Here is a 27,492-nt window from a genome sequence, read left to right as displayed (position 1 = left end):
TCAATTTGTATCACTATGCAGTAAATACAAGCTCAATTAATTTGGGGGTGGGAGGGACCACCACACAAAACAAAATACAATAAAACCACCCACAAACAAACAACAAAGAAACCACACACACCACAAAACAAAAAACACCCACGTAACAAGAACAGACTTATAAATTTCTCCCACATTTTTTTCCCCTGCCTTCCTCTCACACTTTTTGTGCACATCTCCCCCTTCTGCATCTCCCCACGAAGCTGGAGAGCCCCGCTCCGAGCTGTACAGACACACACACGCTTCAGGGACCATATAAGGTACCAATTTTGTCAAGGTTTCTGTACCTGTGAAAAACAGGGAGACAGTTCAGAAATAAAATGGCAAGGAGCTACCAAGAATACTATGGCATGCTTTTCAACTGAGGTTGTTTATAAAGAGATCTAGAAATAAAAGAAATGCTTTAATCCTTACCATGTTTCAAAAATACACTGCACATGTGCTCTGTGCTCTTTACAAGTAAAATCAGATTTTATTAAAAGATAAAAGTAGCTCCCTCATCTGTTTTGCTACAGCAGTATGAGATAGGATCTGAATTTTGGCATAATGGTCTACTAAAAAAAAATTAAGTGTCTGAATTGGGGAAAAATAACAGAAGTTATTACCCACGTAAAAAAAAAAAAGCCTGGAAAAAACCTCTTCACATTTGTTTTGAGGACTTCTCTATGAGAAATTCTGTTGTAACTGAACTGACAAACTTTAATAAAGCAATCCTCTTGTCTTTCAATATATGCACATATTATCTAATAAAAACTAAGTATTACACAAAATTACCATCTCCTATCCTTATATTTTCTGGCATCAAAGTTTATTGATACGGTGATATTTGCATTCAGTTTTAACTTCAATATAACCTGAAGTTGTTACTGAAAGCATTAAAGAGTCAAGTAAAAGGGGGCAGGGGATAATACGCTAAAGGAACAAGTACTGTAATATATTACTCTCAGGTTATTTTGTTATGTAGAAGAAAAAAGGAACAAACCCCTGAAAATGAGAATCAGAAAATGTGTTCAATCTCCAGAAGCTTCACAATCCACGGTGTCTCAATTCTCTTTGAAAATTATGGTCCACAGGGTTTTTTTTGTTGTTTTTCTTAATAACCCCACAGCTGTATATAAACCTCTAAAATTCAAATACAGACCACAAAACAGGCCTTGAGTGATGCAGCTAGGAACACTGCAATAAAGAACTAACCACCTGCAAACAGGACGCTACACTGATATCTATATCTCAGCTAGCCACAACAACTTGCTTTGAACCTCCTTCACACTTTTGATCCAGCAAAACTCATTTTAGTGCTATTTACAGATCATAGCGACCTGTAAGAATGTCATGTAACGAATTAAGCATTGTAGTATCGCAGAGGGACACAGGCTGAGAGGAAGCAACTGCAGAGAGCTTCCTGTCATTTCTCATTTTTTGTTCCATACTTTATGAAAATAATTGAGAATACAGATGTGTATTTTTTAAAAGCTCCATGTCAAATATAATAAAAAGTTTAAAGTCTTGATACTTTAAAGGTAAAAGGTTTTTAATCTAATCAGATACCAGCTTGAGTTAAAGCACAGATTTTCTTCTTTCCCATATAAAATTTGTAACCAAAATAATATTAGCAATTGTCCTTTCTCAAGAAAATAAAACTGCTCTGAAGTGTAATATATCATGCGACAACCTAAGCTTCTCACTACCTCCATAAAAAGATGCAAAGAGATTGCAAAGACTGTGCAAAGGTAACATTTCACCCAATGGATGTGGGCTTAAGGAAGAGACAAGCAAGCTTAAGAATCAATATTTTTTATTTACTGCTTGGTAGTACAAAAGTTGTATATAAACTATTTTGTTAAAAATACATCTGATATGCAAATTTAAGGCAGACTAGTATGGCAATATCCATACCCCTAAAAAATAGCAGAGTGTAGTGTTAAATGCAATGAAACAGGCACAGCTTCTAAATCCTCTTCTGAAGTAGCAATGCAAAAATTAAATTCTTACACATATCAGGTTTTATAACACGTTAAGTATTTTCTACAGGTAAACAATGTTTTACATATCCAACACATTTTCATTTATTCTACTTATTTCTAACAGAATCAAAACAGAAACTACTTTTAAATTAAGTAAAAAAATACATATTTCTGTTTAAACTTTCTTCCACCCCTTTGGCAAATTTACTTGTAGTACTAACCCATCATGTCTCAAAATACAATATTATCAAAATAAACCCCCACCCCACCATGTTTTAAAAATCTTTTGGGACAGTCTATAACTGTGTATCTCCTTTCTGAAAATCATTTGATACTGCTTGGGTTTGCCCAGTGCTCCCTTTTTACAGTAACACTTCATACTCATAGCTCTCAATATCTTGGAAACGGAAAGCTAACTACTATAACCAACAGTAATTAAGTTCTAGAATTATTATCTCTTCATACAAATAATCAAGTGAAGCTTGAAGAAGAAGAAAAAAAAAAAAAAAAAGAATTAAATATGTGCCAGTAAGGCGAGTGTGGTGTTTATGTTATACTTAAATACTGAAGAGATTTCATAAGCTGGATCTAAATTAGTGGGAGCAGGGATGCTAAACACTCAAGTTCCGATCCTGGCCAAACAGTTACTCTGGGTTCTCAAGGATGGACAATTATCTCTAAAAATATCAATTTAAAAAGTAACAATAAACTATTTATTCTCTCCAAAGCTTTTGAGAGTGGTGGTTGGGGTTTTTTTTGGCAAATATAGCATCAGTGAAAAGTATATATTGATAGGTCCAGTCATTATCTCATGGATACAAGCAGAAGGAAGACCATCAGCAGCACACACTTTAACAAGAGTGAAAGAAACTTGATGCTCCCTGACAAGACAAGACAATGTCTAAATACATAAGCAAGATTAACTTTTATCTTTGTACACATTGATTGTTAGCACTGCATAAACTGATGAGTAAATCCGATTCTCAGATCTGAAGGAGAAACACAGTCTAGAGCACTTGGACTAAAAGGATTTAAAGTATTAATGTAAAATAAATCCATTTCAAAACAAACACTGATTTCATTGAGTTCAAAAAGCAGATTAAGTTACTTTCTAGTTCTCAGAATATAGTGCAATCTCTACTAAAATGCATTAAGTTAGAGCTTATGTTCTTAGGCACTCAGATCAAATGTTATTTTCAGTTTCTATCACACAGCAAAGTTTGCTGAAGTATTGCAAAGACTTCCCTCCCAAAAACAAGTAACAGGAGAAAGCAGAGATCATGACAAGTAGACACAGAGAATTAATGTGACAAAAACATTACTGGCATTTTTAGCATTAAGTCACACTTTAATTACGAAGGGAGTAACACTGCCTTAAGATTTTGGTGCCAATGAAAACAGCTTCCCTCAGTCCAATAAGGCGCTCTGAAGTACTCCAGAATATACTCCATAAATTTTTAATGCCAAATATTCCATATCCTTATCTAACAGTTGAAATATGTTGTCTTAGCTTAATAAGGTACTTGTGGGTAAAAACAAAAAAGAAAGGCAAAACTATGATGCATTTTTCAAATATGAGTGAGTAGTTATAAGAAAACGGAAGAAAAATGGCTTTGAGGAAAGTAACCTTCTCAAGAGCTCACCCTACTCCACAGAAAAAGATGCTCTTCAGCCTGTTAAAAGTAGTAAGGGGGAGGCAAGGCGAAGGAAGACAACATTTTAATTTAACATCTGCATATCGCTGTGCCACTCTGTACTGTGACGCGCCATTCACAGAGCCCAAGGGCTTATGTATTCAAGGCACACATGCAGATTTTGGTTGACATAATTATTTCCTTGTATGTTTTGCTTGGCTACTAGGCATTAGATTAAAATAATATTTTCGTCTTCCAAAGGCTGGCTTGTATCTTCAGCAAACACTTGTCAGTGCTGGAGGGGAAGAACAGAGGTGAAAAACCCAGATGGACGAGAGGGGTGAACACAGTTTATCCACAGGGTAATCATACTACTCGTAATATTGAGCTCATTAAAAAAGCTTGTCTTAGTACAAAAAACTTGATATTATTCAATAAGGCTTTTACCTTTTCTGTTCAAAAACTTCTATATATTTTTTCTTTCCAAGATGAAGCCCAACATTTGGTATGAGGTCCACACAGCTCAACTGCATTTAAGTGCCTAAATCTTCTTGATTTTACTGGTGAAAAACCATTAAGTGTTTAACTTTGTATGGATGCCACCACATTACTTGTAAAATGCTACAGTGCCATAAATACATTTCCTTAAATAGTGTGCATCTCTTGGGAGTTTTCAGTTCCTCCAAAGTGCTAGCAGACAAGTGTCTTCTGAAAGTTCTACCTGTAAGAGAAGAAAACAATTGTAAGAATAAGCCTAAATAGCAAAATAAGTTTTAAGATTAACACACCAATTAAAAAGTTAGCAAATGCTCTGAAATTGAAAAAAATGCCACAATTGCATGAAGTGGTTGCCGTGCGTTGCAAGTTTAGCATGTGAAATCCTAAAGAAGAGGAACTAAAAATTCAGCTGGTACTAATGAAAAGGATGGACAAACTGAAAAGAAAAATAAATAAATTTTAAAAAAAAATAATCACACCACAGTGCAAAGCACACACAACTTTGAAAAGGGTACTAGGAATGGAAATGCTTTTGTGCATCAGTACTTTAAGTTTTTGTTTATCCAGTAGCTTACAATAGATGTGCAAGAGCTCGACTCAAAATTTTGACTTCGATTATCGGCTGTATATCTTCTACCTTTTTATGTGCCACTAGGCATATTTTAAATAAACGTAACTGAAGAAATGGAGTCTGCTGAGAACACGGACCTTGAAGACACAGAGAAGACCTGCTACAACTTCAAATGATGCAGCCAGCAAGACACTAGGGTAAGTTGAAACACTGTAGATGTCACTTCCAGAAAATACTAAGAACATATCACGTTAGGGAAGGAAAACAAAACAAAAAACAAACAAACAAAACCCACAAACAAACAAAAAAACACACAACCAAAACCAAACCACAAAAAAACCCAAGAAACAAAAAACAAACCCTGAATTTGAGAGTAGCAGTGAATACAAGTAATCAGCAATATTACAACATTCAGATACTGCCCAGCTGAGGAATTCCATCTTGTACAGAAACTCTCAGTGACAACAGTTAAAGTCAGGCCACGAAGCACAAATCTACTGCTTCCAAGTGCCAGAACAAACCTTTTCTGGCAGCAATTAAACACATTTGTGTCTGCCTTCTTCCTCCGCATCTGAAGATCCAAGCCAAATTCTCCAAAACTATAAGCTTTTTATCATAAATCTGTTGGTCGGAGGCACAGAAGTAATAAATGCTGCTTATGTGTTCGTTTTCAGTAAATTAAGCTATGATAATTTATTAGAAGTCTGAAATGTGTAATTGAAGTAATACCTGTTTATATGCAAACAACTTTTCATGGCAGTGGACAAAAACTGATGTAGAACCATGCAAGAGAACAGTATTATAGTCTTTCAAGCAAGATCTGTTTCTTTTCTGTAGTGCACATCAAACAGGCCTGGCCAGTTTCCCAGATGATTTACAAAATAGTTCTGTTGGACTGGGGAGACCTTCACAAGAGATTCCATGGACCCATTTCTCTGCTATAAGAACATTTGTTTTCAGAAAGGGCAATGCTGTAATCCTAAGGGAGGTTCTAGAATAAAGAGCTACTACAGGTAGACATTTAATTTTTTTTTATAGCTATACTATCATATCTCTAGAGAACAGCTTATTTTTAGATTAAAGCAGTAATGGCTTAAATTTAGAGAACAATTTTTAGCTAATTGCAGGGAACAGCTTTCTTATTTAGTACAGGAAAGAACAAATTAGAAAAAAAACTGGACTACAAACATTTTGAGTGATTTCAAAAGATTACTTTTTTTTCCTTTTTCTTTTTTGTAAATTAAAGTGCACTGGAATTAGACTTTTGCACTTTTCATATGTGCCCTTTTCTATTTCTGATGTTTAAACAGAAAATAACTAGTCCGCCTTTAAGTCAAAAATCATATTACTAACAATCTGATCATGCTACCATTAAAGACAGAAAGGAAATAAAAACAGTCATAGCGGTACTAAAACAATTAGCTGGGCATGAAAATGCCAATGCAGCCAGTGAAGGAAGAGGTTCTCTCCTATTGCATTCAGCTAATATTGATTTTTAAAAAGGGAAGAAAGGAAAGAAACCGCAACAACAGCAAAAGATAAACCCACAACAACACCACCACCCCACAACAACAAAACCTGAGCACCAGGACATAATTCTGAATCAGAAGATAAGAGTTAAGTTTGTCTTCCAGCGACATCTGTAGATCCTTCAGAGACTACAGAGCAGTAATGCGACAGCAGCCACCAGAAAGCTATGATTTGTCAAAATTTGCCACAGGACTAAAACCACAAACCAGACAAACAACAACTACACTTGCAGTCTAGCACTTAACTCCAAGGCAGGCCCAGCTGTATTTACACTGGCTTTGACAAGCATTTGTCCAGTCTGATCTTATACATGTCCAGCAATAAAGACACAACAGCTTATTCCAACTTCGTAATTTTTGAAACCTGAACTCCACCCTCCTTACAAACTAGCCTACTATTTATCTTCTTACTCACTGAACAAAAAACCAATTTACTTCATTAACCTCCACAGCTTTTTAATCACTTGGAAGCATACCACATTCACAAGTCTTTCTTCCCTCTATGGCAATGGTTCCAAAAAACTGGGTATAATTTATGATGAGGCACAAAGTGCAGACAAGCACACTCCACCTAGTTCAGCAGTCATACCTGTGCTGCCAGTAAAAGCTGGGAGGAAGTTTCTCGTTGCACACCAGCTCCTCTTCCTTTCTAAATTGATACAATTACAGAATGTTTTCTTAATGAATAAACAACAGATTTAAAGAAAAGGCCGTATCTTGCACCTTGGCCTTTCAGAATTGAATCTGAAGACACCAAGGGGCTTGGGGTCTTGTTACATTTTTAAACATACCCAATTTCCACTTGCATGTTTCCCTCTTATATTTGAAGTTACTCAGTTTGAAACTAGACTGAGCTGATACAACATGACTTTATCCTCTCTCTCAGCAGACAGAGCTTGGCACTGTGCACTTTGTTCACTTTCTTCAAATCCAGTGCCTTTGTCACCTCAGAAGCTCTTTTTTCTCTTAAGGGTCAAGCTAACTATTTGGAATCACATGTGTGATTTCCCCTCAGATGATCAGTCTGTCATCAGTTAGACGTAAACCATATTAACTTACAGGGTTTTTTCCCTAACAGCTAAAAAAAGAAAACAAAAAAGCAGTCTAGTACATTCCAAAACCATGCCAGACAGGTTTTTGATGAGCTTAATGGGGTATCTCAAGCAATTCACTGGAGTTTAATGACTCTCAAAGAAAAACCCAACCTCCTGGCTTAGCAACCTACCACAGATACCTGCAAAATGAGCATTTTCACGTGTCTCCATTCTTATTAGCAAAGCTCCACTGGTCTATCAGAGAAATATCCAGTGAGCAGTCACCTCATCCAAGCACACAGCACAGGGCAGCAAGCGTAAGGAAGCAGCACTGTAGTTATTCCAGTGATGCAGCTCTCGGCAGCATTTGCTTCTTTTGTTTAATAAGCACATTGCCCCTAAATCTGAACCATCATTTATTGCCAAAAATTAGTAGGCAGATGTGTTATTTCCTGGACCAGTGATGCCACCTCCACAAAGTTTTTATTTCAACATCTACTCTAATTACAAAGTCTAAATAAAACATTAGATAAGAATTTGGTGGATAATTTAGCCTTTACCAATTTATCACTAACCGAGTGATCCAATGCAATTTTTGCAGACTTCTGTAGAAACTTCAGAAATTCAAGGATGAGTTTTCACATCAAACCGATACATTTTCAACTTCATTTCTCTTTACTGATTACCATCACTTATTTCACAACATACCAGTTTCAACATTAGTTCCCCATGTTTGATACCTGCCGTTTACTCTGAGCTTTTCCTCCCTTGCATCTCCTGTTTCACAGGTGTGGCAGGTGCTTCGCTGGCAGGCATATCACCATTGACACTCTCCACCCCAGTAACAGACAACATGCTTTTCCGTTCTTTGGAATTCGATTTGTGCTCCACTTTTGTGACTCTAAATCTGTGGTAAGCAAAATAAAGATTCAGTCATATTTCCCCAGAGATCAGTTAGTTCTCAGTACCCAGTGTACGGGCAGGAACATATTTTCAAGTCCCAAGACTTAGACATGAGAGCAGACCTGCATAGACCAGCCTCACTCCAGAGCAATCCTCCTTCCTATTACCTACATGTACTTCTAATACTCACTACTGCTGAATTACACTTCCTCAGGGAACCATGTTTTAAAGCAGAATCCACAGATTGCATACTACTTCTTAAAACTGCAATATTTCAAGACAATACAATGTAAGCTAGGAATCAAAATTAACAAAACGGAATGAAGTGGATTTGATAGCTCGCACTTAGCTGAGAAATACCAAACTCAGAAACAAAGGAATTTATTAGTGCGCAATTCTTATTTCTTTTTAGCCAGTATCAATAGAGCAATAGCTTTGGATTTATACCCACAGTAAATCCCCACCTATTTACATAGCTCTAAAAACCAAAACAAATTAAATTTACTTCTTCCAGAAGTAACTTCAGTCTAATAGTAACAGGATTACAAAAAACAATCACTGATGCTATAAACAAAGTAGAAACCATGACTATCTGATCCAACATGGGCAACTGTAGCATCCTTAAGAAAAGTACATAATAAAATTACCCAAGTCTTACCTTCCCACAGAAAGGACTGTAACTTCCCCAAGACGACTTCTTCTGTGCTCTTTAGACTTGTGAGCTGGCTTTATAAGGTGCCATCGTTTGTGGCTACAACGATTACAAACATCCTTTTCTACCACTCCTCCAACAGTGTGGAAGTGATGGCCTTTGCAGTTGTGCTTAAACGGAATAGCACCAGGTGACAAAGGAGACCCTGGACTCTCAGGAGAGGTAGGAGATAAAGGGCTGTTGGAAAAAGTATAAAGGAAATTTAATGCTTACTATAAAACCTTGTCTCTTAAAAAGGAGAAAAGGATAAAATATAACCTTCAGTTATGTCTGGTGAATAGCTATTTTTTTCAGGGACCGCTTACTTATGAAGATGTCTGGTTTAAGGTTCCCTCTGACATCACATTTTTACAGTTAAAAATCAATTCCATAAATTAATTCAGCTGCAGTTAAGATAACTAACACAAAGGACAAGGACATGAAAAAAACAAAATCAGGCTAAAATAGAACAGGTTACATGGACTTACACTGATGAAGACATTTAATTAGCAGATTAAGTTCACACTTGGAGAACTACAGAAAGTATTTCAGAATTGTTACAGTATCTCCACTAACTCAGAGCATAGTCGCACAATATTGCGAAAAGTCTAAAATTAAAATGTCTACCATGAAGAGAAAAGCAACCAACAGATAATTCAGCTTAAGCTTCAGAAAAATGTTCAAGTATCTAGAAAGAAAGAAAAAGTAGCATAGCCACCGAAAGACATTTATTGAGAATTTCTAATCAAATCAACCTAATGTTCTTCTAAAACAGAAGAGCCGATAGCATAGATAGAAAGCAGATGATGTACTTTTTTGGACTTCAGTGTCAATTTTGACACTGTCTTGCAATACATTCTCCTAAAGGAAGCTGGCGCTCAGTGCACTAATGTGAAATTACTGTAGCATAAGGTAACATACCTTGTCTATTAAAAAAAAAAGTTATGCATCAGTAGATTATTATGAAACTGGAAAGACATACTAACTGTGGTTATTCCGGTCCTGGTGACATTCAGTGTTTTAAAGAGGTCCTTGGGTACCAAAACAGAATAACAGTTGAAGTACCCATACACTTTCAGTCACCCATAGTAATTGTAGAGGATCACATGAAAAATTAGCATGATCAGAGGAGAACACATGCGTGAAAGACACGTTCGTACACACATAAATCTTGTTATAAATCCTGGATATATTGCAATAAGGACAACACAAATCTCAGTGCTTTAGCAGAAGAATCTTACAAACACTCATTAAAGAGCAACTAGTCAGATGATCGTTCTTCAGGAAAAGGTGAAGATCACAAGCTGAACATGAATCATTATGATGTTGTTGCTTAAAAAGTACACATTTCACAGTGGAAATAACAGGTGTATAACCTGTGTAGCTAAAGTTACATTACTCAGCATTAATCGCGCCTCAGCTGAAGGTTCTGTCTGTTTTTAGAAATGTTATTTCAAGAAAAATACAAACAAACTGAAGAGACTCCAGAGGAGAAAAGAAAGAACAAATTAAATAAACAAAACATGCCATAAAAGACATGGGTTACTTGGATGTTCACTTTCAAAACAAAAATATTGACAGGAGACATTTAATGGACTTCGAATAAGAGAATGCTATAAAGGAAATAAAATCTGCTCAACATCTGAAGCAAAGACAGGAACTAATGGCTTTAAGTGGCAGAAGTGGAGACTTTATTTGGTCACTACTATTTGTATCATCAGGAACTGTTTCACAGTGCACCGAACTTACAAAGAAATACAGTGGATTTGCACTTAAGTTACTAAAGCTTCAGGAATATCTGTCAGAAATTATGTAAAAGCAAACTATTATTTTTCCCTTCCTCTTACTTTTTGTATTTTAATTCAGCACTAAAAAAATAGTCTAAAATTCCCAAAATAACATCACACATCCTCACGCAAAAAGATTTGAGTTAAAATTCAAACTAATATTTCTGCTGCACCATAAAAGTTTAAAAATAATTCCTATATTGAGAAGAACTCCTTTTGTAAGTTTTTTTGCTTCAGTAACAAAGCCTCTCGCTGTTAAAGCAGGAGATGATTGCATACTCAACTATTTGCTTTGCTAAAACTATCCACTCCCACTACTTCTTTTATTAGTGACACGCTACTACTTGATCTTTCATCTTCCCTGCCTTGAATATGAACACAGGCTTACATATGAAAAGTAGTTAGAGTAGTACAGATATAATTTAAAGGTACTTATGTACAGATAGAAGAACTTTTACACAAATGATGAATCTGCAACTCAAGGGCTGAAGTACTTTCTCTACATAATTGTCTAAATAGGTGTGTAGTTAAAAAAATAATAGGTAGGTCAGACAATGTATACTACCATAATTATAAAGAAAAAAAGGAGACAGAAAGAGATGTCTATTTTAATACAAATGAAACGAGTGCTGCTGCTGTTCTTCCAAGTCAGAGTAGCTTTGCGCTAAGCCAACTTGTAAGTAATTTCACCCTAAAGTAAGCAAGTATTTACAGCTTCTGTAAACCTTTAGCCCAAAAAGCAATAAATCCGTATCACACACCTAGAACACATAACCAGAAAAGCCAGTTACTAACCTAGGGGATACATTAAAATTTAGTGACTCAGAGACACCACAAGGAAATCAGAAGTATTATCCTCTTAGCCGCTACCTCAAGGAAATGATGTAGTCTTAAAAGCGCTCAGGAAATAAAATCCTTTGAAAGAGTATGGTTTTAGTTGCCTCGGGAAACATGCATTAAAAAGATGAGTAATTACCTTTCAGGTTCAAAGACACCGCTATCTGCTACCATGGCCTCTAACACATCAGCATTTGCTGCAATGAGAATAAATAGAACTCTTCAAAAGTGTACAGCTCTAACTTTAGAAAAAAAAACAAACAGCAAAATTAAAGGTCCTCCAAGATATTTAGTCTAAAAGAAAGACACCTGCATTATATATATCTCCAAAAAGGCATGAGAGAAAATTATGCCAAAAAAAAAATATTCTATGGGACGGTCTTAACTTCAGCTACTAAAATTATGGTTTGTATTGCACTCAAAGCACTGCCCCAATACAAGCAATATAAGGTAGCCACCTGCACAACACTCCCTAAAAAAATCCCTAAAACTTTCAGAACAATCTATTTGACCACAGGAGTATCAGCACCTCACATGTGTAAAGCAACTTCAGATTAAAAAAACAACACTGGTTTAAGTGAGACCTAAAAAATGCAAATTAATTATCAGCCAACAACTACTGATTGCTCACATATTACAAAAAGAACATGGGGTACCTACTGCCAGCCTTGAGGAAAAATACACACGCTCAAAGCTCTAACAGTTATTAAGGAAAAAACAACCAACCCCACCCAAAAAACCTACAAACAAACCCCAAAATACAACTTTTCCAGAGAGCTACTCTTCATTCAGAAGTAAGCCAAAGCCAGTTCAATGCTTAGGAGAACTTTTATACAAATGTAAGATTAAAAACCAAAAAGTTCTTCTACTATAAAACACAGTGTCTCCTAAATGTTTTTTCTACGGGGCAAATACATTCTGAACTAACCGAGCATTTGATAGGCTGCTTAACCGTGGATTTGTTTTTTCAGTCATATCTTCCTCTTTATGTTTTACTTTGCTCATAGAGCCCATGAACATCCCATGTCCAAACTCAACGTTAGCACTAGTCTACCCTATTGTCTCAGTTATGCATAAGTTTTTCATCAGAATACAGCTGCAAGAATCATTTCAAGACAAAAAGTTTAATCTGGTCAAAACAAAAATTTCACATGCTTTAAACACTGCCATTAAGAAGCAACTTTTACTTCACAAAAAAAAACACACACCACAAAAAACAAACAAACCAACCAACCCAAACAAAAAACAAACAACCAAAAAACCCCACAAACAACAACAACCACCACCACCACCCAAATAGTTAAAATATCAAAAAATGCATGAACCAAACTTACCATACAAAATAATTTTCAGGTAAGCAAAAAACTCCCACATTTTGTTTGAAGTTATTGCCTTCTAAAGGCAATCTCAAAGAGTTAAGCATGTATGAAATGGTTATTGAATGAAAACCCATGAACATACCATACTTCAGAATATCTGAAAAATACATTTGTTATAGAACACCATCACAAAGGCTCATAACTTCAATACCACAATACTATACCTTCATTTTTCATAATGTAGTTAACAATTTGTCCCACAGTGTCGCTATTCTCGTGTATGGTTTCATTCATTTCTGTGCAAGGAAATAAATATGCTGTCAATTATCTTGGCCTTCCAAAACAAGAAATGAATTATTTTAAAACAAAGTAAAACCAAAACAAACAAAAAAGCCAAAACAAAACCAAACACCCACCAGAAGTTACAATAAGACAGGACATGATCTACTGTCATTTTGAAGGGAAAGTTTAGATAAGACTTTAGTCCTTTTTCAGGAAAAAATACAAACACTAGTTTATGGAATCCGCACATCGGCTCTGACATATTCATCTAAGACTTAAATAAACTCAATATTTTCACAAGCATATGTCAAAATTCCTTCTCTAGCTAGTAAAGAGGAGACAAGAGAGCAGTATTTCTAATCTTAAAAATAGGGAGGAAAAAAACCAAAGAAATCATTAAACTGTCTCAAGTCACTATTTTAAAATAGGTTATGATCAGCTTCTAGTATAAGAGGGATTCAGTTTAAGCTTTTCATCACACCTACAAGGACATAATTTTTTATTTAAATAAAAAAATCAAATGTTATCATATGACTACAGAAGCAAGGGATTTAAGAAAGAAATCTCATTACTATATTTAAGACTTCTGGAATCGATTGCACCCATTAGCAATACTGGAAGCTCCCCCAGAATAACCTCAGAAGGCAGAGAAAAATTAGAGAGAGAAACAGAACAATGAAGAGACACAAATCTGCCCTTGCCTAATAAATTATGTGACTAGCGTTATTTACAAAAAACAAAAAAACAAAAAAAACCACAGGATTGAGTTATTTGGTAGGAGACACTCTAAATTTGTCTCTAAGTAGTAAGTTAGGGACTTCCTCATCTCTGTACTCATGCTTCATCTTCATCCTTAGGGATAGGGCTGAGAGGTGAACTTGACAGTGCCAGGTTAACTGTTGGACGTGATCTTAAAGGTCTTTTCCAACCAAACTGATTCTACAATTCTATGATCCTAATAGCTGCAACTTTGCAATGCAGCTTAGACACAGCTACTTCCCCAAACTGAGACCTAAAGTTGTCCCCCTTTCATAATCACTCACCTCACCGTCACCACTCAGGTGACCAAACCACCCTGACAGTCCCTCTCCCTGCACACCTGCCCCGGGCAGTACCTGCTCCCAAAACACCCACACGGCGGCACCACTGCTCCCCACAGAGCCGCTGCCATCTGCACTTGCCTTTTTTTTTCCCCCCCCCAAGTAAGAGTAGATGGGAATAAGGAACCATAAACACAAGAGCACAAACAAACAAACATTAGAACAAAAACAAAGGTATCCTTAAGAAAAAATTATAAGCGGCACACTTTACATAAAACACAGATAATCAGTGCAAAGGCTCAGTTTTATAATGAGAGGTGAGATGAGAATCACAACAGGAACAAATTAAGACTGCTAAACACAAAGCTAAGATTTTTAGGCTTTAAACAAGAGCTTTTTGTCACTCCTCAGATAGAGGGATGTATAATACTTTGTGGCTAACAGCATGTAGAATGCAGAAAAGCAATCTGGTGACTCCAGTTGCAGTGTACTGTTGCAAACAAGTATACTGGATACTTTGATCCCTCTGTAAGCTCTTAATTGATGTCAGAGGACTTGCATGGGAAACTGGAACACTCCCAGTTTTCTCTAGCAAAGATCAAAACCCAACAGACATATAATGGCAATAAAAATATTCTTCTTAATATTGTTTTCATGTCAAATATAAACAGAAAAATGACAACAGTCTCAGAATTAACTACTCCATAGTAGTTGCAATGTACAGAAACAGGAAGTTGTTTATTAGACTCATTGATTACCTATTTTTTCATCAAGATTTTCTTCTTCTACTGGTTCAGCCTCTGTTGTACAACGATATCCTTTTTTCTTAAGGACATGACAGATAAGGATCCCCAAGAGACCCATAATGAAGAAAACGGGAACCAATGCAAAGGCAATATACTCTAGGTGTTCAGCCTTGCCATCGTTGCCATCAGTTTTAGTTGTCATAGTTGTCTGTAAGCCATGGCTTGACAAAGCCTGGAGAAACTCTCCATTACCTACGTAAATGAAGAAACAGAGTTATTACTATACACTGTAAATAACTTCAAAGCATTTAGAGAGTCACAAGCATGAGCAAATCCCCACCATGTCAATGGGATGCACCTTCTGTCATGACTTGAATGGGCAACACGTCCTCTACTGGCTGAGAACTCACACCCCCAGCAGGAGATATTCTCTTCTCATAAAATGATTACAGAACATCCAACATACAAAAACCCGTATGATATTTCTTCAATATAACAGCAAAGAACAGACCATATTCTAGCCCACTAAGTGTGTAACCTCAACAAGAGGGCTCGCATATTTCACAGAATAAGAACACCACATTGCTCCTTGTTCCCATCAGCGAGAAAAATGCTGTACCATTCCTCCAGTCCTATGTTCATGCAAAACTGCTAAAAAAGACATGGATCCTTCCCTTATATGAGAGTAAATAGAGGATTTAGTATTGACCCTTGCATAGAAAAAGTACCAGATGCGAGAGAAGGGGCCTTGATTTTTTTCTTAACAGTGGGATTTCAAAGCACGCAAGGAAGAATATTTACGCTCTACTCATTCAGCATAAGGTGGGCTCCTTCTTCCCTTGTTTAAGATACGGAAACCATTTTGTATTTAAAACTTGAAACAGAACAGAAAAGAGGCTTTTCTTTTCGTTTGCAAAGAATTTAAGTTGCAGTATAGGCACACACTAACTCTATATCCACAATTAAGCTCTGAATTTAACAGATGTTTATTCCATGTTATAGATCTGGCTTTTGAACTACCAAAAGTATAGAATATTTACATTAGAAGGGACCTCTGAAGTTAGTCCAAACACAGCTAAAAGCAGCTCTGTTTAGATCAGGTTGCTCAGATAAGCTCCATCGGAAGGATGGACATTCCACAACATTTCTGGACAACCTGTTCCAATGCTTGCCCACTTTCATGGCCAATACACACAGATAAATTAAAAACTCAGAGCCTCCTCATTTATCAAAGTATACAAGTTCAGCTGTTCAGCTAAATCAAAAAATACATGTTGCATACTGAAGTCCTCCTGAGCCTCAGGAGTTTCTACACACTCCCCGCCCCATATAATAAAGATTTAAATATTACTCTTCCAATATGCAAAATAGTCCTGCATTTCTACCCTCTATTCTTGTCCACTACTTCAGTTGAAAACATTTCTTTTGAGTAGGACAAATGACAACAACACAAAAAACACAATAAACAACAAAAAAATTAACCCTATTTCAAGATATTTTCCATCTACTTGTATTAAAATGGACAAGGCAATTCACAATCGTTCCATTAATCAAACTGGTTGAAGGAGTGAAGACTCATCAGAAAAGCATTTACATGACAGTGACACTTTCAAAACACAAGTGTCCAGAACAATCGAATCCCTCCTTTAAAATAATAGAGGCCTCCAGAAAATTACCGAAAGCTTGTTATTCCACAAACACTTCCACTGCATTGGCTGTATAACTAAGTTGTATTTGAAAAATACCAGTAAGGTGACAGCCAAGAAAATTTTTTTTAAACTGCAGTTAGGTATTTACCTTAGCTTACTTTCTATCAAAACACTAAATCTTATATTTTTAAAATATTTCTGAATTTTTCAGGACAGTCTTGAATTGTCAGTTCAGTAGTAGGTAATACACAAGACTTGCTCGAAAAAAATCACTGGAACTTCTTTGAAATAACAATTGATAAAACCCCAATTGGCAAAAAGAAAAAAAGATGTGTTAAGCATTTCTCTAAACTAATTTTCTAGACAATAGTAGAAATGTAGAAAAACTGAAAGAGATGCAAACAAAGAACTGAATAGATCATGAGGCTAAATGTTAAAACAAAAATCTCAGGATGTTTGCTTTGGCCAAAGCCAGATGGTCCAGCTTGCTCCCAAAACCAAAGAGAAAGCTCTTCACTCTCAAGGGAGACCGGCAATCCCACACATAATTGTATGCAGAATTTACTAGATAAGTAACCTTTAGAAGCTTTAACTGATACCTGAGTAGGACAACTGAACAATATGTACAATTTAACACTCAGAGGCTGCAACTGTTTCACACTACAAGGAAATAAAAGACAGGAAAGGGTAATGGACAGTCATAACTGAGAAAGTAACATACAGTTTATTTGCTTTCTAAGAATTTATAATTCATGTTTTAATATACCAAAATAAAATAATTATTTTTAAACTTTTGCTAACTCATCAGCTACAAAGTTCTCCACCTAATCACACAGGTAGTTTAATTTACATCTCAAAAAGGAGAAAAGCCATCACACCAGGGAAGTATTATTTTTATGACTGCAACATCTCAGAATCTAAGAAATCCCACTTAAACAGTATTAATACCTTTCTGAGCTTGTGATATATAAATAAGCACAATTCATGTTCAAATAAAAGACAAAAACAAACAGATTATTTGGATTTTGCTGTACCTTTTCCATTTTAATAGCGAATGGGAAAGACCTACTACACTATTTCTAAGCTATCAATAGCCATTAACTAGTCCAGCTAATAGGTGGAAGGGACACGAAATGAATCCAACTCGACCTTTTATGTTCTCTACCTCTCTTTGTGGCACGAGTGACATGCATTGCCCAAACAGATAACATCTCTAAGTATTTTCTCCATAATCACGGTGGGAAATTCCCAGTTCACACCCAGAGAGCAAGTGGGCCTCATTGCGAGGCAAAGGGCCCGTGTTCCAGACTCTCCAAGCTGTAGTTCATCACAATTTCTCCAAATGCTAAGTAGCTTTAGGAGGTCCCTTCCCTGGCAGTCCTCTGCTACCCCACCAGCCGTGCTCCTGACGGACTGTAGCCCTGACAACAGTGTTAAACTGCATTACCCAGACGACCAAGGTTTAAGAAAAAACGCCTCAAAAAGCCTTTGGTTTTAAGCAGTGATTTTACCGAATCAGGGCAACCTGTGGTTTGGCAAACTGCTCTGTCAAGACAATCAAGAGACTGAGTAAGCTGAAGTGGGGAAACAAGCAACTGTGAGCAAGGACAGACAAATACATCTAGAACAAATTTTCCTAAAGGAATTGTAGTAACATGGAGCCATAGTCTCAGAGCATACTCCAAAAATAAGGGCAGAAGGATTAATTACATGTTAAAAAAAAAAGTCTAGTGTCCTACATAATTATTTTTAAATCATCAACTTGAAACCCCATCAGCTTGACGCAGCCACTGAAAACATATATGCAATTTAAAACACAAAGCTGATTCACAAAGCTGCATACCGTCAACAGAAGAAAACAATTATACGAAAGAAATGGGAAAATGGATCCCAAACCCCATTAAATGTTGACAGCAAACAAGAAAAAATTCTATATAAACCTGAACCCATCTCAGGTTCACAAGCAACTCCAGCAACAGAGTTTTAGGACAGCTCATAGCTGAGCAATCACTAGATACCAACCCCACCCTCCAAAAAAGCAAACCATCAGAAACTACTCGGGTTGATATTCCCAGCCTACCTCAGATATATCACCTGTAAATGCTTCCATGGTAAGAACCATGGATTGAGTTTCTTTGTTTTCTGTTTCTTTTTCTGTATACATAATGTGGTTTATTCTTTAGTTTAGTACTTCTGCTCAGACTGCTACCTGGAACACCAATGAGAAAAACCTCAGCAGCTACAATCTAATCTGCAGTCAAAAGGTAATGACAATCTAGAAAAGTTCTCAAAGGATAGATGCAACCCATACAAGTTAAAAGAAAAATAAAAATATGCCAGAACTGTGTCTACACAGGCATTCTTTCCCCCTCACAGAAAGAAGCTGAAAAACTCCATTTATCAACTCAATATTCTGTATCATAGATTAGCCCACTAATTGGATTGAGATTTAATGAGCCTTTGGACTAGGCAGGAAAACATACTTAAAGTACCTTTTTTTCTATTTAAACAAGCATAGATACTCCAACATACCAGCCCATGTAGATAAGCCTACGTGATTTTTCTTCAATTGTCCTTACATAGCTAAAAAATTAATTCTCCCATTAAAACTCAAGAAGACCCAAACAACTTTGCAAAGCATTTTGCTTATTATTAGTAAAACATTAAATCAATAATATTTCTTTATGAATACATAATTTACACAAAGTCCATAAATTGCTTGATGCCATTCACTTTATGTTCAGAGATGTAAAAATTCACCAAAAGCAATCCCCAAGTAGCCCGGAATAAATTAATTAGCTGGATCAAATACTTGGTGCTGCGTAATGTTATAAGTAGAGTGAAGCACTTGGGTTTCATTATCAAACACCCTACACACATCAAGAGTCTACCCTCGAAAACCTCAGCAGTTACAACATGAACCAAAACCAAGGCTTGCCTGGCTAATGAGCAATAATATTTTATATCCCAAGTCATTGCTACATCATTCATTGTACATTCCCTATTCCTCTTCCCCAGAGGCATATTGTGTTATTAACACACTGCTGATTGCCCACCTCATTCTCACGAGGTTGCTTCACAATGGTATTTAATGACAAGTTCAGGCCATGGCAATCTTCTTTGACTCAAGTCAAATCATATAGAAATTAATTTGCTTCAGTGTCTTCTTGCCTTGGCATTTTTATATACCTGTCATTGTATACCAGTCTACATATCAAAATTAGTCGAAGATGAGAGACAAATAAGAAGATTTAGGAGCAATATTTAGCACATTTAAAGTGATGCTTAAGATGCAGATCACAGATTGATTTCATGCTTGTAATTAAGATCCCATGTACTCCTGTTTGCTTAAAAATGAATATATGTTAGCTATTGAACTTGAATATTGTCTGTCCTTACCTAATCCTTACCCAAACAGTAAAATATAAGGACAATCAACCTGAGGAAAGTAATTTACACTGGGTTTAATTGTTACTACTGACAGAGATAGTGTTCTTCCACCTCAGCAATGGCTCAAGAAAATTTTACAGCACCTTTAGGAAACAGACTATAGGAGGAAGAAAGCTAGCACATTGAGGAAAAAATATTTAATGTTTCATTAAACTGCAATTTTCACATGGCCTAGACATCTGTTAACATTCTAGTTAAATGCTGTATTCCCTCCATATTAGTAAAATCATGTCTGACCACAAAAATATTCCAAGACTACAATGTCTTGAAAGCTGTGATAAAAACAAAGCTGGAACGGACCATGTAAGCAAAGGTATTGCTCTGTAAGAAACTTCCTTTTCCCCTTAAGTTTTCATAAAGTCACAGAGAGACAGAAGCACCTTAGAAAGGTCATTCCACTTCATCCCACTGTCAAAAGCAGGACTAACTGTACCCACACAACTATTAATATCTGCAAGCACAGCTAAAGCTCCTGCAAAGCTAACAGCTTGCCCTCCACACCTACTTTCTTTCCCACTGCAAATGTAGGGTCAGAACAATTCCTCCTTTATTACCTGCTACCACAATATCAGATTCTGCTTGCGCTGAGTTACAGAATTACTCTTCTCTTGTTTTAGCGGCATGTGCTTGAAAAGATTTAATACTTGGCGTGATCAGTAGGGCCTTGCCATTATGAGCCCCTAAAAGCTTTGCCTTTAGTATTGATCTAAATAGCCAATTCTAAGACTCTTACTAAAATACATGAGAAATCGCTGGAAACATTTAATAATGCTTAAAGAAAAACAGAGATTATTGAAAAATAAATACTTTTTTGTAACAAAGATCAAACCTGTAGAGTTGTTACATAAATTATGAGTTTTATATTGCTTAAGGCATTTAGTTATTTTTCTAAATCTCCTATATTAAAGCATCATCTACATCTAGCCGATTACTTCAAGCACATTCCAGGTTTTTTTGTATTGTTTAATTTATAGAAAGTAGCCCATAAACAATGATGTACTCTCTCTGCTCTACTGATAAAGAATCTTATTTGGTTACTCTGGATTTTGCCCATTACACCCATGCCATTTATTTCTTACAGCATGCCTTTTAAAGAACTTTGTTTACATTTTATGAATTTGATTGTTCTAGCAATCTACCTGCTAAAAATAAGTACATACATATTCACTATTTTCTTCTCCATAAAGTTCAAGGACTTACATAATCATATATCCTGCTTTCAGGCATGCAAATGGAATGCTGCTATCACTCTCAAAGTACACAGAAGCAAACTATTGTTGGCCTTAATGATAATTAATATTTAAATAAACTAAATACGATCAATGTAGAAGCTATTCAAGTACAAGACAAACGAAATACTCAGATACAGCATATAATCTGTTCAAGCATCTCAGCTAAGCGTAGCTGGAAGGTATGTCTCAGGAGCAGCATCAACTTAAGCATTTCACCCTGTCCTCACCATTATTGTGCCAGTTCGCCCATCTGTGGAAAAAGAGCAATCAAAGTAATTTAGACAGAATATGGTTTGCTTGGGTGGTGGGTGTGTTTGGTTGGTGGTTGTTTTGTTGTTGTGGGTTTTTTTGGAGGGTTGGGGTTTTTTTTTGTTTCTGTTTTGTCATTGATGTGTTTTTGTTTGTTTGGGGTTTTGTTTGTTTGTTTTTCCGTCTTTAATACCTGGACCACTTCCAGTTCAATTCGCCATAGGATCCTACACACCGTTCAAGGCACAACCACAGGGCTGCTGAAGCTGGTGATGCCACAGGGAGGAATGGTCAGGCAGCTGTGACCTCAGCTCACCCTGCAAGGAAAAGGCACCTGATGACCACACCTTGTGCTCCAGCCTCTCCTGGCTCTAGGGGACAGGCGCTTTGGACTCCACTAAACTATAACAACCCTCCCTACCTCCAGGCCGGACATTTAAGGTGGATGGATGTACACTTGGATTTAAAGCATTCATTTTAAGTATTGTTTAAAGTAAAACTTTTTTCGTTTTAAATTCAAGCATAAAAAGAAGAAAGCTTGTTTATTACCTCAGTTTCCTAAATACACACTAAGTCTCATGAATTTAAGAAAACTAACTTTAGTTTTAAAATCATAGTAAGGTAATGGAGTGCTAGTGAAATTAATTAAATGGCAAAAATGGCCAGCTGACGTCCCTTAGCATTTCAGAGGTAGTCGATCCTTTCTTAAAAGAAGCAAGCTCTAAATCAGCTATTTGCTTTCATTCTGTACATCCAACTTATTTAGCTATAAAATAAAGCATTATATTAGAGCTGCCATAGAGGTTTCTGTTATCAAAGTCTAGTCTCATTTTTTCAATTCTTAATTCAAGTGCTCAGCAGTGAATTTGTTTAAAACTCTGATGGTAATTATGTACTGATCTAATACAAATTTTTAGTTATTTTAATGACAGTAAATTTAGCCAGAGCAGTTTGTTGTGACTTAAACATACTTTATAAGAGTTATCAGATTTAAATAGTATTTATCTATTCTGGACGTCGCAGTCAAAATGACTTTGCATAACTAAGCAGATGAAGTAACAAGCAATTTCATCACAAGTCAAAATATATCACTGCCCAAAACAGACACACACAAAGATATTTAAGAAAAGTTTGGGCTTCTCTGCCTTACCAGTAAGGTGTTACCTACAGGAGAGACCAGGCAAACTAGAAAAGGCAGCAAAGAGCAGGTTTTCATTTTCTAGAGGAAAAAACCCCTAGGAAAACCTAATGGCTACCATTTGCTTAGTCTATTGTTTGAAGAAATTGTACTTTAGGGAATATGCATAAACCAAATAACAAAGGAAAAAACGCCTATCTTCCTATCATAGGAGAGGAACATTCCACAAGTTTGTGAATTCCCATCAACTTCTCACTTCCTTGTAGTCATCAGAACCTACAACCAGAAGTGAAATAAGCAGGAAGTCTGATGAGAGAAGGGAAACCACATGATTAAAGAACATACTGACAACTACTAACAGTACTGCCAACTTCCCTAGAGGTTAAGCAAGGTTGTTTAAGGTTTGCTGTTAAGAACAGACCTCAAAACCTTCATTAATTTGTCAAAAGCGGTATCTCAGAAAAGTGAGCAGCAGGATCAACCACATTTCTTTAAAGCTTGTTTTAACTGCACCTGCTTTGAGAACAACAATAGTGAGATGCATGCAGCAAGTCTCAGGGATGACCTACCTGAACACAATGCCTAACAGCAACCCTACTACCCAACATTCTATTCAAAACCATAAAACTACACATCTTTCATAGTATCTCAAGCTGGTGTGTGCTAAGAGTCCTTAGATCAGAGACCGAGTCTTTGGCTCACAGAAGTCACCACAAAAATTGTGACTGTGGGCAAGTTTTTCAATAGGTCTGGAAAAAGCTTTCTACTATCAACTCTGAGCAATCAGTCTCCGCTCCGATGAGTTCTTTCCTAATCCTTATTAATTTCAGAATTACAGGCCCTATTGACACTTTTGGTAAAGTGTCTGCAAGCCTGGGGGTGGGTATTCATAGAGGAGATACCTCCTATGTAAGGACAGGTCCCATTAACAGCAAACAAAATGTGGCTAAAAGCAGTACTGTATAGTGCATGTAGCCCTCAACAATTTTAAACCATTGCAATTTCTACACTCCAGATAGTGCTTTTAGGAACCAAAAAAGAAGACCAAACCTAACAAATCATCTTGTCAGTCACCCAGTCAGTGCAAAGAATCACACAATGAAGGCATCTGACATCAATAAGAATTCAATGAGAAAAACAATGAAGTCTCTAGAGCGGTTTTGTCCTGTTGAGAAAGGGAAAAATTGCAATACGAAGGGCAGTAACAGAGACTCAGTCCATTCCTTGCACGTGACACAATATGCAGTTGATAATGCTGTGAAACTGTATACAGAGAAAAAAAGCTCATGTTTCACTGTTTACCGGTGTTAAAATGGCAGTGCTTACAGTGTAACTGCTGTGGTCACTACGTGCAGAGCACACCGCTCCTTCTGCAAAAATACATAGACCTGATGCTTTGCATTTGCATTTCTGTTGGAAAATTTTTCCTCAAATTTCAGTTTTTAAATGAAATACGTACTGTACGCAGCTACCACATCTATTTAATAAAGCACACGTCAACAGTTGGGCTGTTTAAAGAAAAAAATAAAATCCTTCCTGGACACACCAGATACTTAAAAGTACTCCGTATCATGGGTAAATTTTTAAGTGCAAGCAGCATCTAGCAAGCAGCATTAAAATCAGTGCTACCAAACACATTATATCAATGCATTTATGCAAACTAGCATCCACACTGGTTTAGATGAGTCAAAAATCAATTTTAACCCAAACCAGTGTATCTCCTATGTGAAGATACAGCAGATAAACTGACAGAAAGCATTTGGCAAACCCAGAGGAAAGAGAAAATTCTTTCATAGCTTTCGCATTTCCTGCTAGACTTGTCAACTTTTAGCTCTCATAAGTACAATCTTATTTATCTAGGTATACCAGACTAAATTACTGCTATCATTTTTAAATCCTACCAATGCACTCAGCATACCAACAGTCCTCCAGCACAACTGCCTTCAAGCTCAATGAAGCAATCTTGAGTATAAACATTTGTAAAGTCAGCATAAGCTTATGTATACACATCCTTTGGTTTACTAAAGCACCTGTTTACTCTCTCTTCAAGACGTCAGTAGTAGGTAAACTGCATAATAATGTCAACATCTGGAAACATGCAGTAATATGCCAAAGTAACAACCAAAGAGAAAATTAATTTTTTTATCTATTAAACAGTATTTTACAATAAAGCAGATGAACAGACTCAGGGGAAGCGGGGGGGGGGGCGGGGAAGATGGCCATGATTAGGAAGAGAAGAAAAATCCACAATTCCTCTCATCCTCTTACCTCTGCATACAAGACCTGAAAAAAATAAGAATTAGGGCCTCGGAGAGCACTTGCTACCAGTCAACACAAATTTTAAATTCAATATGCTTCAGCTCTTTCAGCAAAATTGATTAGTTGGGGAAAAACTGGCCTCAAGTTGTGCCTAGTGGTAATTATTTCTTTCTGCTCTCCCAAAGAAAAGGATGGACTGGACGTCAAGCCTTTGATTCCTCTCACTTTCAGCAAACAAATAGCAGGCGATAGATATCTCAATTCTTCCTGACCAAGCTGGCCTGCACCAAGTAACAATTACAGATGTACAAAAGTAAGTTTGCAAAGACTAAAAACATTTACTGGTTAATTTTATGCTAATAAGTATGCCCATGTTAACCATTCCCACTAAGTTCAAAGGTTACTCTCAAACAAGCGAGTACAGTCTTACCAAAGTCACATCACCCAAAGATAATAAAGCTGATCGAACTGAAAATCACACCAGGTCAAAATGAGCATCAAGCTTAAATGCAAATGTTTGAAAAGCATAGACAACATACCAAAAAGCACTTTTGACTACACAGGCAACAAAACCTGTTCCACTTTGAGATTGTTAGCACTATAACATTTGGGGTTAGGCATAAACAAAGAAAACGTCATTTAAAACTGACTTCCTCCGTGCCTGTACGTGTGTGAGTGCTCGTCAGAGACCTCAAGGGTCAATGGAATTTCCAAAATCTAAACGCTAAACCAAGTTTAATCCCACAACAAACAGTGAAGCAGAAGCAGTTCGTTGATGCATTTCTACCTCGTGAGCCATCCGATTCCAGCTTAAAGACACATCAACTACGGAGTAGACTCGAGTTCGCAGAGTTCATCAGGGCTGGGTTGGTTTTTTTTCCGCAACTCATGGCCATACCGGACTAAATTAACAGTCCGGGGCGGGGGCTGTCGCGACAACGAGAACAGTTTTATGGCGGAAAGCAGTGGCTCGGGGAACACGGGCAGCACCGTCCCCCCGAGCGGGCCCCGCCGCCCACGGCCGCGCTCCGCGGGACCTCCCGGCGGGCAGGCGGGAGAAACTCCAGCCGCTGCGACCGCGGAGCCGCGACCTCCTCCCCGCTCGCTCCCCGGGCTGCCCAGGGGCAGGGCGGAGGGGGGACAGGCGTCTCTCCCGCTACTCTCCTACGGGCCACGGCGCAGGGACTGAAACAGCAGGTACCCCGGGCTCCCCGCTCCGGCCCCGCGGCGGTGGGGAGAGGGGAGGGTGGGCTCCCGGGGAAGAAGCAGCGGAATCAGCCGAACCGCCCGAGTGCGTGCGAGGCGGGCGGCTCGCAGCCCCCGCCGAGGTCACAGCCGGCGGCGGGAGCCCGCGGGAAGTCTCAGGTGCCGCCGGCAGGGAGCGAGGGGGTCCCGGCTTGAAGCCTCCCCCCCGACGGAGCTCCCGCCCGCCGCGAAGGACCGAGGCCGCAGCGACCCACCGAGAACCGAGCCGTTGTCCAGCCAGGCATCCGTCAGACCCAGCGGGGTTGGCGGGATCCCGCTCGCCGTTGCCGGAGCCATACCCGGCACTTCGCCCGCGCCGCCTCCGCCTTGGCAGCCCAGCTGCTGCCGCCACCGGCCCAGCCCAGCCCGGCCCAGCCCGCCGGCAGCGGGGCGCGCCCTGCCCGCACAGCGCCTGCGCGGAGCCCCGGCCCGGGGCGGCGCTGAGCCCGAGCGGCCGCCCCGCCGCGGGGCGGGAGTGCTGCGCGGGAAGCTGCGGCACGGCTGTGGAGAAAGCGGGGGGCGTTTCTAGCTCACTCCTGAGAGGATTCTCCTGAGGTTGGCCCCCACCCTCAGGAACAGTTTAATATCGCAGCTCCTAGACGTGGGTTTCTGAGCCCGGCAGGCCCTGGAGGCCCCATCCCGCGGAGCCCAGCGCTGGAGGGCAGCGGGGAGGCCAGATGGAGAAGGGGCATCGTGTCCGAAAGGCGCCGGGGCAGCCCGAGCTGAGCCGAGGGGCTGCAGGGCCGTGTGGAAGCGGCCACGGCTGCAGCGCTGGCACCGCGGCCCACAGGTGCTCAGAACCTTCACGGTGATCCTGCATCAGCTGCCCCTTAACGCGTGGGGGTACTGGCTGCCCTCACACTGGTGCCTCTTCCCATCCAAAAGGCCTCAAATTCATGCTTTATTCCTTAATTTGTCACGGCTAAACTCCAGCTTAGATTTAGACTCTGATGAACTAGCTCCTGTGCTGAGATCTTGGGGCGCTTTGCGTGCAGTTGTTTTCTCTTCCGGCTGGAACCGGATGGCTCACAAGGTAAAGTTCATCGGCTGCACGCAGCGTCCTGGAGGAAACAGACCCGGGGAGAAGGGGCAATCCTTTTTGGTTAAGTGTAGCACTGTGGTTCCCAGCTCACAGGCAAAAGCAAAGTTCAGCATGATTTCTGAACCACATCTGACTCCATGAAAAAAACTCTCTAGAAGTAGGCTTTACCTCAGAGTCACTGTCTGACGTCAGAAAGACTGTAATTTTTGTGTTGTTTTGGTTTTTTTTAAACCCGGTTAGAGAACTAAGCTGGGTTTACAACATGGCCCACACGCACTGAATTGGCACAATTTCTGAGGCAGTAACTTCCTGCCCTTCTTCACCCACTGGAACAAACGCTGCTGGGCACAGGGG

General features: G+C 38.5%; 1 protein-coding gene across 2 annotated transcripts; it reads right to left on the bottom strand.

Annotated features, from left to right (window-relative positions):
• Positions 1-1,817: 1,817 nt before the first annotated feature.
• RELL1 (RELT like 1) lies at positions 1,818-26,488 on the bottom strand. 2 transcript variants are annotated; one of them, XM_065634878.1, is made up of 7 exons: positions 26,312-26,488; positions 14,887-15,126; positions 13,031-13,102; positions 11,627-11,684; positions 8,831-9,061; positions 8,010-8,176; positions 1,818-4,358 (listed from the first exon to the last, which is right to left on the bottom strand). In XM_065634878.1, the coding sequence occupies exons 1-6, from the start codon at positions 26,391-26,393 to the stop codon at positions 8,017-8,019; spliced, it is 843 nt and encodes a 280-aa protein (XP_065490950.1). In that variant the 5' UTR covers positions 26,394-26,488; the 3' UTR covers positions 1,818-4,358; positions 8,010-8,016. The 2 variants fall into 2 exon arrangements, with proteins under 2 accessions (XP_065490950.1, XP_065490951.1); XM_065634879.1 differs by having other exon boundaries at positions 1,818-4,354.
• Between the last annotated feature and the right edge of the window lie 1,004 nt (positions 26,489-27,492).

Source organism: Caloenas nicobarica, chromosome 4 (assembly GCF_036013445.1).
Source record: "Caloenas nicobarica isolate bCalNic1 chromosome 4, bCalNic1.hap1, whole genome shotgun sequence".
Taxonomy (NCBI): domain Eukaryota; kingdom Metazoa; phylum Chordata; class Aves; order Columbiformes; family Columbidae; genus Caloenas; species Caloenas nicobarica.
The sequence above is the reverse complement of the archived record's forward strand: the minus strand, read 5'-3'. Positions and strand labels throughout refer to the sequence as shown.

What these genes read in the sequence shown, in the direction of transcription:
- RELL1 (XM_065634878.1), bottom strand. Translation starts at nt 26,393, where the DNA reads ATGGCTCCGGCAACGGCGAGCGGGATCCCGCCAACCCCGCTGGGTCTG. An exon ending in GGACAACGGCTCGGTTCTCG is followed by an intron (nt 15,127 to 26,311) that starts GTGGGTCGCTGC and finishes TCATTTACGTAG; the next exon opens with GTAATGGAGAGTTTCTCCAG. An exon ending in AAATCTTGATGAAAAAATAG is followed by an intron (nt 13,103 to 14,886) that starts GTAATCAATGAG and finishes TTCCTTGCACAG; the next exon opens with AAATGAATGAAACCATACAC.